Source organism: Podarcis erhardii (assembly GCF_964252035.2).
Source record: "Podarcis erhardii genome assembly, chromosome: 5".
Taxonomy (NCBI): Eukaryota; Metazoa; Chordata; class Lepidosauria; order Squamata; family Lacertidae; genus Podarcis; species Podarcis erhardii.
In genome coordinates, this window is record NC_138509.1 from 31499029 (window position 1) to 31511523 (window position 12495).

Genomic DNA, 12495 nt, shown 5'->3' on the forward strand with positions numbered 1-12495 from the left:
ATGTAAATGGGAGCGGGAGACGTGAGGGAGTCCAAAGAAATGATGAAACTACGTTGTGATAAAAATAAGATTGTTTATTATTTGGTATTTGTATTCAAAAATCTTAATAAAAAATTATATATAAAAAAATATAAAAAAATAAAAAAAGTCTGGTAGTTGTTGTTCTCTTTGACATCTGGTGGGAGGGCGTTCCACAGGGAAGGCGCCACTACCGAGAAGGCCCTCTGCCTGGTTCCCTGTGACTTGGCTTCTCACAGTGAGGGAACCGCCAGAAGGCCCTCGGTGCTGGACCTCAGTGTCCGGGTGGAACGATGGGGGTGGAGACACTCCTTCAGATATACTGGACCAAGGCCTTGATGCCTTGGCAAAGGAAAACAGGCTTTGGCCTGTGGCAACCCAGCAGCTGGTGAGTAGGAAAGCTGAGGCCTCAGGAACTTTGCAAGCCCTACCCAGTGCTCTGAATCCCCAACTTGAGGACTTCAAAGCACCCAAACACTTTGTGTCATTCTGATATCAGCTGATTGACCCACCTGCCACATTTTATATGTTTGGGCCATGATCAGATAAGGTTCTGACCCGCAGAATCAAGAAGTTCCCCATGCCTGTTCTAAAGGGATTAGGACCTAGTCTCCCTCCCGCTGTTTTTAGACTCCCAGTCCCACCAGCCCCTTCCAGCATGGCCAATGAGGATGAGAGTTGCAGGTTAGCCACATCTGGAGGGACACAGGTCCCCCAGTTTTGATGTACATCAGTGATGCCTGGTGGATGGAGAGTGTGATACACCTATATGCATTCTGTGACGAGTTCATCACTGCAGGCTAAGAAGGCCCTGTGTTAAGGACAAATTGTGGTTATTTGGAGAGCAGTTTCAGGAGCAGTGGCATGTAATATAGGTGATTAAAGTGAGCTGTTCTGTATCATGGGAAACAAAATAGGAAGCCTCCGGTAGATAATTAGTTAAGCTGATACACAAATACATTGAAAAACTAGGCAGGTCTTACAATCTTAGAGGGGAAATGGTTGTCCATCAGCACATTAGAGAAAGCTATGCTGTAAGAACTAACAGTCACCAAATCATTGCAATGTTCTGACTACATTATTTATGTGCTTATTCCAGCTTAGCTGCATTTAATTAGAAAGAAGACAGCAAAGCCAGAAGCAGCTTCTGGTGGTGTTTGTTAGATTTGTTTTTGTTTTTTTTCTTGGTAGGAAAAATCTAGTTGCAGTGACATGATTTGTTTAAAATGGCTTTCTAGTATAAAGCAAATGGTGATTTAAAAAACGAAGTAACTTAAATTATTAGGAAAGACTGTCACGTCAGTGACAGATGAAGCAAGCCTCTGTGAATGAACTTTCAGCAGGAGACGAGAACGTGATAGCTATATTTATCATGCTGCAAAACTGTGATGGGCTTCAGTAAAGCAGCTATCGTATTACCAAAGGTACAGTCCCCTTGCATTTGATCAACACTTTTATATTTCCTTGAATTCAGCTGAAGAAATTTCAGTTGCTCAACAGACTGGACAGCTGAGCACCCTTCCAACACGTCTCTCGGTGGAGGATTTCCAAGTAGAGCTACACAAATCCTATGAGTAGATCAGTGTCTAGAGCAAGGAGGGAAGCTAGCAGTGCCTCTGCTCAGCCTTGAGCCTGTCAACTGGAATTGCCTGCTGGATCAAGCCAATGACCCATCCTGAGTGCTGTTCTCAAACACTGTATACATATGTTTCTCACAATAGCCGTTTCTGCACAGTCCCATGAAAACATGCAACGTGGAAAGTATAATTTGAGGGTGTTTTTTTATAAACAATGAACTTCAAAACATGCAAGTCTCTTTCTGCAAATGCAAACATGTGGCTGCTGTATCTGTCCCCTATACTTTCCAGATATTTGCCCTGCTTTCCTTCATCTCTTTTTGCCACGGCCTGATGTGTTTTTGTCTGGATACTAAAATGATAGGACTTTTGTCTTTTCAGACATAGGAAACATCTCCCAGACACAAAAAGCAGCATGAGTGATCAATGCGGCTCAGTGGGCACCATCCAAAACCGTCCTGATCCCTGAGACTACGCTTGTAGCATTTGCAAGGTTCTAGAAAGGACAGATAACATGGTGCAAACACGATTAAAAAGAAAAGAAAAGGGGTCGCCAAAAAAACCCCACCAGCAAACCAAAATAATAATTTAAAAAAACCCACCACCACCAAACCAAAATCCCAGAAAAGAGAGACTCAAGTGTGTTGTGTGTAGGGGTGGAATGGGGTGTCCATTTAATATTAAACCAGCCTTTCTCCCCAAAAGGCAATTCAGTTATTTGCATAACCTTACATCACCTCGATCTTATTTAGCATCCACCGTTGGCAAAACACAGCTCATATCAGACAGTTTCAAATCTGCCTATTGCAGCTCATGTTGTTGTTCTTGGGTAAAAGTCACTCCAGAGTTGTTGTTTATAAAAACGCACCTGTTACCTAACTTATTCAGAATTCCTGTGGTGGGCATATTTTATTAAAACTGGCGTCACCTCCCATCACAAGCAGAGTTCCAGAACAGCAACCTGCCAATGCAAGAGGACATCTTCAAACTCTGAAGTGACACAAACTGCATTGTGAGGAACAAAAGTGGCTTTTCAGAGGGAGAAGAGAGAGAGAGGGAGGTGTGGGGAGAGAGAACCAGGAAGCCCACAACATCCTGGCAGTAATAACATTGTTTTAAAACACAAAGCATTTGGTAACACGCTTGGGTATCTGGTTCCCTGGTTTGCTCTGAAAATCTACTCATTCTGAGGGCAGCATACTGCTGACGACTGCTGGGGGTAGACAAATAATGGCTGAAAAGCAATCATGAATTGCTTGCGGGTGTCTAGCTGGCCACTGGCACAAGCAAAGTGCTGGAACAAATGGACATTGGGCCCAGTTAGCAAGGCAATCCTCATGTTCTCATATTCTCCCTGCTTTTGACTGAGAATTGTCACTGCCATGGTGAACAAAAAGATCATAAAAATGGTTTTTAAAGGCAAGGTGTTCATTGCTCATACCCTGTTCAAGGGACACTCCAGGTGAGCTGGGGAGGGGGTGTTTCAACACCCCCATCCCAGGACTCTCAGCACACCAGCTCAGCATTGCAAGGAGGCAGCTGGCTTGCTGGCTCAGGAGCCCATTAGTCCAAACCACACACACTTTCCTGGGATTGGTACTCCTCGTGCATGCAAGGTTTTTGCAGCATCTACACGGTGCCATCATCATCAACAACAAAAAAGCCAGCCTGCATTTCTCTCCCCACCACCACTTTTAATCTAGATTTGCCCTTGCCAAGGTAGAAAACAACAATAATAACCCGTTGCCAACAACCCGTTTGCGCTACCTGTAAGACCCGTTTGCAGTATTAAGCCCTCCACCTGGAAGCACCCCAGGTCTCTTCCTCTCTCCTGACAGAATTTCAGTCCGCATAGCGTGCTGTTATGGAGACATGTCAGGCTCGCTGTCCACAGTAACTCAAACTAAAACCATGTCCCTTGCAGCACCATTTCAAGGCTCCATCAGATGGCTGGGATAGCAGCAGCAATGAGTGGAAACTGAGGAGGGGAAACAAGGTCCTTGAGCTGGCTTGGCTCTTTCTTGCCTTATTGATTGAGAAATTGATTGAGAAACTTGTTAGCAACCTTGACGGAAAAGCCCTCAGTGGCGACCTAACCTGGGCTACGGAAGCACTGTGTGTGTGTGTGTGTGTGTGTGTGTGTGTGTGTGTGTCCAACCTCAGCAGTTTCAATTTGTTTCCTTCACTGGGTTTTTCATATACACACACACACACACACATTTCTAAAAAGTGCCACAGAACAATGGCGAAATCACCGCCATTGCTAAAACAAACGTGGTTGCGTTGGCAATGGTTACTCCTTCCATTTTGGAAAAGGGCCCCAGATAAAACAACAACAACATGGTGGCTTTGCCGCTCCACTCCTCTGCATGTAAACGGTGTAGAGAGACGTAATGAAACCCCGCCAAAAAAATAAGAGAGGGGTTTCTGGGGGGGAAAGAAAGCACCACCCCCACTCATGTCACAACAGGGGAGGAGGTCCTGAGAGTGGCAGCTGACTGTTTGGGCCCCACGCTGTCCTTTCTCCACCCTCCTCCATCTTGAGGAGGAGATGGGCCTCCTTTCTGCGAAACAACTGAAGGCTTGTCCAAGGCGGCAGGGAGCCATTGGGACAGCGAGCTGCTCCGATGCTCCTCAGGGTCCCACCCTGCTGGAGCCTGCCGAAGAAGAGGAGGAGGAAGAGGAGGAGGAGGTAGTAGAATTGGTGTGCCCACTTTCGAAGTGCTATTGTCAGGGCTGCCCTGAGGCTGTGAAGCAGCGTTAACCTGGCAGGTGCCAATGGCCGTGGAGCCGGCGAGAGTAGCCAGGAGGCCACGGGATGCCTCTGTCTCTTTTGGAGAAGTGCCCTTCATCCTCCGCAGTTGGCTCGTGGCAGTGGGATGGGGAGACAGTTGTGGGAGAGGGCCGGGAAGGGCAGCGCCTCCGCGGGTGCCAGTCTCAGAAGCTCCTTGGTCAACGGCGGGAGGCTGGCTGGTGGGGACTTTTTTGCCGCAGGATTCGCAGCAGAGCTTGTTATAGCCAGGGATGGAGCAGTAGCGAGCCAGGACTTCCATCTGGCAGAATATGGACTTGTCTCCAAGGCACGGCTCCTCTGCAATGAAGGGAAATTACGGAAAGTTGGTGTGAAAGTTACCGTGACTTCAGATGACCGCACACAAGAGAACAGTGCTACAATGCAGTCTAAGACTATTATCCCAAAAGGCTCATGGTTAAGCCATGTCAACCTAGGCTACAACACTCTTCTAGCCATAGAATAGCATCTGTGGCTGCCCAGATGTTCCTGGGCTCCAACTCCCATCATCCTTGAAGATTGGGCCATGCTGGGTGGGTCTCATTGGGGTTGGGAGTTCAACTTCTGGACAGCCACGGGCTTCCCCACCCCACCCCGTGCCATAGAAGGAATGCCATATCAGTTACACAAACAATACATAGCAGTGATACCAGAAGCGGAATCAAGCAAAGAGAGAAACAGAAATAGGAATAGACAAAAAAAGAAGGAGGAGAAAGAATCACAGACCCCAGTAGAGTTGTGGGGCAATCGCAACCTCAGGCGAGTGTCAACGATGCAGGAGGGGTGGGTTCCATCCATATTATGATCCTGGTTGCATACGGTGGTTTCGATTCAGAGTTAGAAATTTGGGGTTGTGGGTGTGTCACACTACCTTTCCTTCTATGGTAAAATCCCAGCCCCTATGATACAAAGACTAAAGAACTGCAAGACTCAAACCATATTTCTAAAGAGAAACAGTGCTGAGGGGAGGGGACTTGGGGGGAAAACAACCATAAGTGGTGGGGTGTGTCTGAAGATTCAAGATGATACATATATAGAGACAACCACTGTGTTATTTACTCTTTACAGGAATCAAGTTGCAGAAAAGCATGTACCCAAACGCCATTAGGCCTATGGATATGTCAGCAACTGCAGAATGTCAGCTGGGGAGCCTAAGAGGAGAAGACAAAGAGAGGAACGTAAAAGTCAGTGAGATGCAAGTGTACAGACAGCTGAAATAGAAACAGTCAGACAAACAAACAGGCAGACAGAAGCACCTACACAGGAATTTGTATAAACAGCCCAGAGAGTCAACATTAGCGGGAAACACCTGCAGATGAACGCTAGAGGGCAGTGATTCATTTTCAAACAATGATCTCAAGTGTCTGCAATTACTTACCTGAGTAAGCCCCAATAAATTCAATGGGACCTGCTTCTGAGTTGAGCTTGCACTGTAAGGCTCTCGGATGAGCATTAATCCAAAATTAATTCTGAAGTGGGATCATGAATCTAGGGATCCATATAGAGGGAAGCCTTTCCACTTTATTTGGTGTATTTTAAGGTGCAGAAGATTCTACTGGCTCTCTAAGCTAAATAAGGTTGGCCTCTTCCTCCCAGTGATTGCTTATAATTATAAGCGCTCTCAGCTTAGGCTATATAGTCACACTGGAAGCAGCAACAGCAGATCCACTTGTAGTTAACCTTTTCTGCAAATTATTTATGTTTCACCATATGTGATGTTACAGCAGGCCTGCACAACGTGAGAACCAAACTGTGGCATGGTGGCCCACTGAGAACTCAATAAACATGCTTCCAGCTGGAGCTGGTCCAGAAACCTGGCAGGTGGGCTGCACTCAGCTTGGTGGGTCCCCAGTTGAGTAGACCTGATCTACAGAGTAAAACAGAAGTCTGAATTGGGATGTGTCGACTTCCATGTAATGGCCCATGGCAGGGGTGGAAAACCTATCTGGAGCCCAAGGGCCACATTCCCTAATGGGCAGCTTTCCAGGGGCCAGAGGTGGGGGAGGCCAGAGGCCAGAGTGCGTAGACAATGAAGGTACTTTTTACCTCTGTGCCATAGGCTAGTTTCTACATACTCACCCATCCAATGCAAACAAGCAAGTCATCAGACTTCAAGGCTACGTTCCAGCAAGACAAAAATACTCTAGAGGTTGTGGAACAAGGCCAGGGAGGGTTTACGGCCTGGGGAGAGTCCCAAAGGCTAGGAGGAGAGACTTGGTGGCAGTGGTGGGGAGACACCTGGCCTCCAGGACTGAGGTTCCTCACCTCTGACCTCTGACTTCAGAATTAGTGTATTTACTCACTTGCAGAACTGGACAGAGAACATCTAAAGTTTTTATTCTTCTCAGTTCCCCAAGGGTAAGGGGAGGTCCCAGATGGCGGCTTCCCATTCTCAAGCACACAACAGCTGCCCAAGAAGCATTCCAGGCAAAGGAAGGTTTCTTTTTCCTTGGATTACGCCCCTACACCAACTTCCCACCCATTAAAGTCACGGGAAGTCAGCTGCTTGACCTGTACAACCTGGCAAAGCCTCAACAACTGTTATAATATTCTACAAAACTCATCTTTTCTGAGTAGTGTCTGGAATTTTTTATTTTTTTAAAAGAAACCGAGATGGGAACAGGTGATGATCCAAACTGTGGAACTCAGAAGTGGGAGGGCACTTACTTGATGATATCTTGTTAACAGGATTTTTGGCACTCTCCTGAGGAACCCATTGGACCTTGGGAGTCACATGATCGCTGGTGCCTGAGTTTGTTGTGACGCTTGGTAGGTTTCCTGGGGGAACAAAAAGGAAGGCAGGTCAAAGTATCTAGATCACAACAATGAGTCAAGTTTTTGTTTTGTTTTTCCGGCGCAGGTGGAACACCAGAGACTTTCCTATAATAATGGATTCAAATGGTGTGAAGAAAATAAAGTGCACTCCAGCATTCTAGAGACTAACAGGATGCCAGAGTACCTTGGGGGGGGTCATTAGGTGTCATGGCTCCTTAGGATTCTACACATATGTACAATATATGGTACAAACCACCCTGTGATCTTGGGATGAAAGGTGGTATAGAAATTCAATAAATAACAACAACAACCAAATGACCCAACCCCTAGGTGTAAACAAGCACAATGCCACACACCCATGGGCATCAGCATGTTTCGATTGTGTGTGTGTGTTTTAATGCTGCATCTATTTCATCCACTTTGCATGCATTTTTTATTTTGTTCCTTCTGCAACTGCAGCTCTTCTCTTACCTGGGCATGCTGCCATTTTGCAAACCTGGATGGTCTCTGGCTTCTCGCTCTCGCACTGGCCGAGGTTGTTGTCGTTGGACTTGCAGACCACCTGGCGCTGCTGGATGCCTTCTCCGCAGCTGACAGAGCACTGCCACGGAGGAGGAAGAAGAAGAAGGAAGAAGAAGAGTTTGATATCCCACTTTATCACTACCTGAAGGAGTCTCAAAGAGGCTAACAATCTCCTTTCCCTTCCTCCCCCACAACAAACACTCTGTGAGGTGAGTGGGGCTGAGAGACTTCAGAGAAGTGTGACTGGCCCAAGGTCACCCAGCAGCTGCATGTGGAGGAGCGGGGAAGTGAACCTGGTTCACCAGATTATGAGTCCACTGCTCTTAACCACTACACCACACGGGAAAACCCATCTATCAAGGCTAAGGGGAAATGAAGGGCTGGAGCAATTTCAATGCACTCCCCCGTTACACCCTGATGAAAAGAGGGCTGAGCTAGCAAGGAGGATCTGCAGGAAGTACATGTTACTGGAGCAGGGCAAGCGGTTCCTCTGTTTGGATTCATACACCCAAAACAAATGCGATTTCAGTCACCACATTGGGTCGACCGCAAACACATAATGTCCTCTCCCCTCCAACAAGTGGCTGACTATCGAAGCTGCCATCGGAGGTTCTGGTATGCGTTTGAGAAATACAAATAAAATGATTCTTTTGACTGCAGTGTAACTTATCCCCTCAACCTTGAGGGAAAGAGAGAATGCCAATATTTTACATTCTACAACACTTCACTTAATCCATCTACCTTCACAAACTTGGCTGCTCCCAAACTGTAGAAAGAAAGAAAGAAAGAAAGAAAGAAAGAAAGAAAGAAAGAAAGAAAGAAAGAAAGAAAAGGACCCCCCCTCAAAAGAACGCCAGTTTGTGTCTTGATATACAGATTTAGAAAAGCATCAAAAAGAATGGGGAAACTTCAGTAATTACATCCTTTATCAGTTTTTGCCAGAGATATTTTCGAACTTCTCTGTAGCTGCAAGGTCTAGGATGTTCAGGATTCTGACAAGATCTCCCAGGCAGCTCAAAAGTGTCTAAAAAGCTGCATCATAACCCCATATCATTTGTTTGCTTGCAGCAAATGTAATTGCTCCGACACCATTCTCAAGCCATGTTTTTCCTCACCCAGTAATACCAGTGGCACTGCTCTGTGCTCGCTTTTCTTTTCTTTTTTCTTTCTTAAAGAAGCATCCTCCTGGCACAGCTAAGGGTTCTCAAATCCAGCCAAATAAGAAAAATAATATTGCCATGTAGTCTGAGCTATTTGGCTAGGCTCTTCCTTAACAGCAAACCCAGTAAGACAGGTTCTGTTAAGGAGAGGGCTGTAGTCAAAGGAAGGACAGGTGTCTACTGGTACAGTGGTGCCCCGCAAGACGAACGCCTCGCAAGTTGGAAAACCCGCTAGACGAAAGGGTTTTCCGTTTTGGAGGTGCTTCGCAAAACGAATTTCCCTATGGGCTTGCTTCGCAAGACGAAATGTCTTGCGAGTTCCTGCGGGTTTTTTCCCCTTTCCCCCCCCCTTTTCCTAAGCCGCTAAGCCGCTTATCAGCTGATCTGCTGATAAGCCGCTTATCAGCTGATCCGCTAAAAGCCGCTAAACCGCTAATCCGCTAAGCTGTCAATGGGCTTGCTTCGCAAGACGAAAAAACCGCTATACGAAGAGCCTCACGGAACGGATTAATTTCGTCTTGCGAGGCACCACTGTATCTTTAAAAGAATAACTCCTAGCAACAAGCATCATCATTGGGAATCCTGGCTCCCAAGCTTGTTGTCACCGAGCGAAGGGAATATGAGACTGTGGATTAAGGTAGGGCAGTGGCCTTCTGGTAGAACATATGCTCTGCATGCAGTAGGATCCAGGAAAAACTAGAAGACTCCTGTCCAAAACCCTGGAGAGCAGCTGTTCATCAGTACAGACAATGTCAAGCTAGATGGAAAACTGTTCTACCTTGGCATTAGGCAGCTGCCTAAGCCTCCTTCCCCCAAAAGTCCCACTGTGCTCTGACACATCATAGGGCTGCTAGTCAAATCAAGGTGCTCTGTGGGGCACTGCAGAGGTGCAAAGTGTCGATATTTTCCTTGTTTTGCTTAGGGCACCGAAAGGCTGGCTGTGGCATAGTAGCCAAGTGGCGGCGGCCCCTTACCTGAGACCAGGCACCTGTCCTCCACTGGGCAGGGCACGGGATGCGACTGCAGGGCCGGCGTGCGTCTGGCTTGTCTCCTGTGCAGTACTTTGTGTGCACGGTCCTGTTTGTGCCGTTGTGTAGGTGCTGGGTGCACTGCACCACTCTGACCTGGACTCCCAGCTTGCCGCAGGACTTGCTGCAGGCCCCCCACTCCTCAGCCCCCCAGCTGAAAAGAGAATAGCAAAACCAGACACTCTTAACAGAAAGACTCGTCAGCTCGGTTCCCACTGAACAGGACAAATCTGGGCTGGGCCACTTCAGCCTGCAGGAACAAGCTCACAAAACAAATTCCCTTCACAGAAAAAAACCAAGATATCAAGGGTAGGGAGGAATATAGCCTAGCTTCCAACCTTGACATGTAAGTTTTCTATAGGCAGGGATGAGGGTGGTTAGCCCAGATGCATATTTACCATCTCAGTGAGAACTAGGCCACCTAGGTTGAAAATATGAAGTCTGTTGAGATTTCAGATTATGGGTGTCTGGCTCTGCACAGATCAAAATCAAAGACTGAACTACATAGTTGCCTTGATCCTGCAGAGAACTTCTTAAGTTCTCGCCACTACAATAGTATGATCTTAACCAAAAAACATTGCCAAATAACCACAGAATAAGCATCTGTCAAAAGCAAGAACACCAGAGTGGATTTCACACAACTGTTATGCAGTGATAGCCACATGTGGCTTTTTCTTTCAATGTTCATAATAATAACAATTTAAAAATTATTTCTTATTTATACCCTGCCCATCCGGCTGGGTTTCCCTAGCAACTCTGGACGGATCCCAACAGATTAAAAACAGAATAAAAAAATTAAACATTAAAAAATTCCCTAAACAGGGCTGCCTTCAGATGTCTTTTAAAAGCCAGGTGGTTGTTTATTTCCTTGACATCTGATGGGAGGGCGTTCCACAGGGCGGGTGCCACCACCGAGAAGGCCCTCTGCCTGGTTCCCTGCAACCTCACTTCTCACAGCAAGGGAACCGCCAGCAGGCCCTCGGAGGTGGACCTCAGTGTCTGGGCAGAACAATGAGGGTGGAGACGCTACTTCACATATACTGGGCCGAGGCCATTTAGGGCTTTAAAGGTCAGCACCAACACTTTGAATTGTGCTCAGAAATGTACTGGGAGCCAATGTAGGTCTTTCAGAACCGGTGTTATATGGTCTCGGCAACCACACTCAGTCACCAGTCTAGCTGCCGCATTCTGGATAAATAGAGCGATCTCAATGGTTTTTCACTCACTTGAGATTTTATTACATATGGCTATTTCACAAGACCACAATACCGTGGTAATATTGAGGTGAGTTCTGCACATCAAAAATGGTTGTGTGAATTGGCCCCTGGACCTTTAAGACAATGAAAAAATGACTCACAAAGGCTGCGTGCACTCCTGCATGTTGCATCTCCTACGGATGGGTTTTGGTTTCTTCCCGTTATCGCAGAAGTTCCGGTGCACCATCCGGTTATCGCTCTTCCTCCGGCAACCATACTTGGTATACTGTATTCCTGCAAAACAGCAGAATCAAAACTACAGCTATGAAGGAATCAGCAAGTCTAGGTTGCTCAAGGCACAAAGTGGGCATCCTCCTGACAGGCACGAATGCCTTTGGGGGGTCCAGAAAATGGCCTGAAGGCACCTGATGCACTCTACAGTGGACACTCGGGTTGCAAACATGATCCGTGCAGGATGCACGTTTGCAACCCGCAGTGTTCACAGCCCACGTTTGTGTGTCTGCACACTCACAGGTTGCAATTCGGCGCTTCTGCGCATGCACAAAGTGCGATTTAGCACTTCTGCGCATGTGCGACCGCCGAAACCCGGAAGTAACCCATTCTGGTACTTCCAGGTTTCAGCGGTCTGCAACCCGAAAAAACACAACCTGAAGCATCTGTAACCCGAGGTATGACTGTACTCTTGTCAACTAAGCGGAAAATGGGTCCAGACAATATATGGAGATAGCCTGAGAGTAAAGACACTGGAAAAGTGTCATGATGCAACAAATACGTTAAAAAATAGTGCAAGTGAGATATTTGGAATCCTGGTGTCACAGTGCCCAGCAGGGACAGATAGGCAACTTCCATGCGGCATAAGAAACTACTTTTGGATGAATGCCACCTGATAAAATCACTTCTCTTTTTTCCCGCCTCTGTCTCTGGCTAACACAGGCTCATTGAGGCAACTGAAATCCTCCCCCTTCCCCTCCCCATTTTTGTTTCCGCTTTCACACCATGCTCATTTGCATAGTAGGGCACTTCACTGAACAGCCATATTACACAGATAGCACAGCCATACAGAAAACGTGCCCATTGAAAAACGGACTTCAATATACCATAGTATTTGTGTGTGTGACTTCTGCTTCCCATTCACATCTTTGCATCACATGAATGAATGAATGAATGGATACTACACAGCTGCTGCCACCATTAGCTCCTTACTGCTCTGAGGAAGCAAAGGTGCAGGAAGCACTCTGCATCGGAAACGCAGTACAAAATGGATGCTGGGTCTTGGTGTAATCAGCAGCTTCGGTCTTTCAGGCTTGGCTTTCACTTCGTAGGACGGCCCACCAAAGGCAGCCTACTGTGATTGCTTGGCAACCCAAAGGCAGCACAGTGATTACTTGTAAAACACCCTGTCTATGA

The 12495-nt window shown here is 46.8% G+C and overlaps 1 protein-coding gene across 5 annotated transcripts in view; it reads right to left on the reverse strand.

Moving 5' to 3' along the window:
* Window positions 1-2239: 2239 nt before the first annotated feature.
* ADAMTS14 (ADAM metallopeptidase with thrombospondin type 1 motif 14) overlaps window positions 2240-12495 on the reverse strand; it is a 71655-nt gene continuing 61399 nt past the window's right edge. For 3 of the 5 annotated variants that reach the window (XM_081861767.1, XM_081861766.1, XM_081861768.1), the window contains 5 exons: window positions 11229-11361; window positions 9818-10025; window positions 7633-7762; window positions 7054-7164; window positions 2240-4686 (listed from right to left, as the gene is read on the reverse strand). In XM_081861767.1, coding sequence (XP_081717893.1) covers window positions 4052-4686; window positions 7054-7164; window positions 7633-7762; window positions 9818-10025; window positions 11229-11361 — 1217 coding nt within the window. In that variant the 3' untranslated portion in view covers window positions 2240-4051. Of the gene's footprint in view, window positions 4687-5445; window positions 5538-7053; window positions 7165-7632; window positions 7763-9817; window positions 10026-11228; window positions 11362-12495 lie in introns of all 5 variants that reach the window. The other 2 variants (XM_081861769.1, XR_014156609.1) reach the window with 2 other exon arrangements.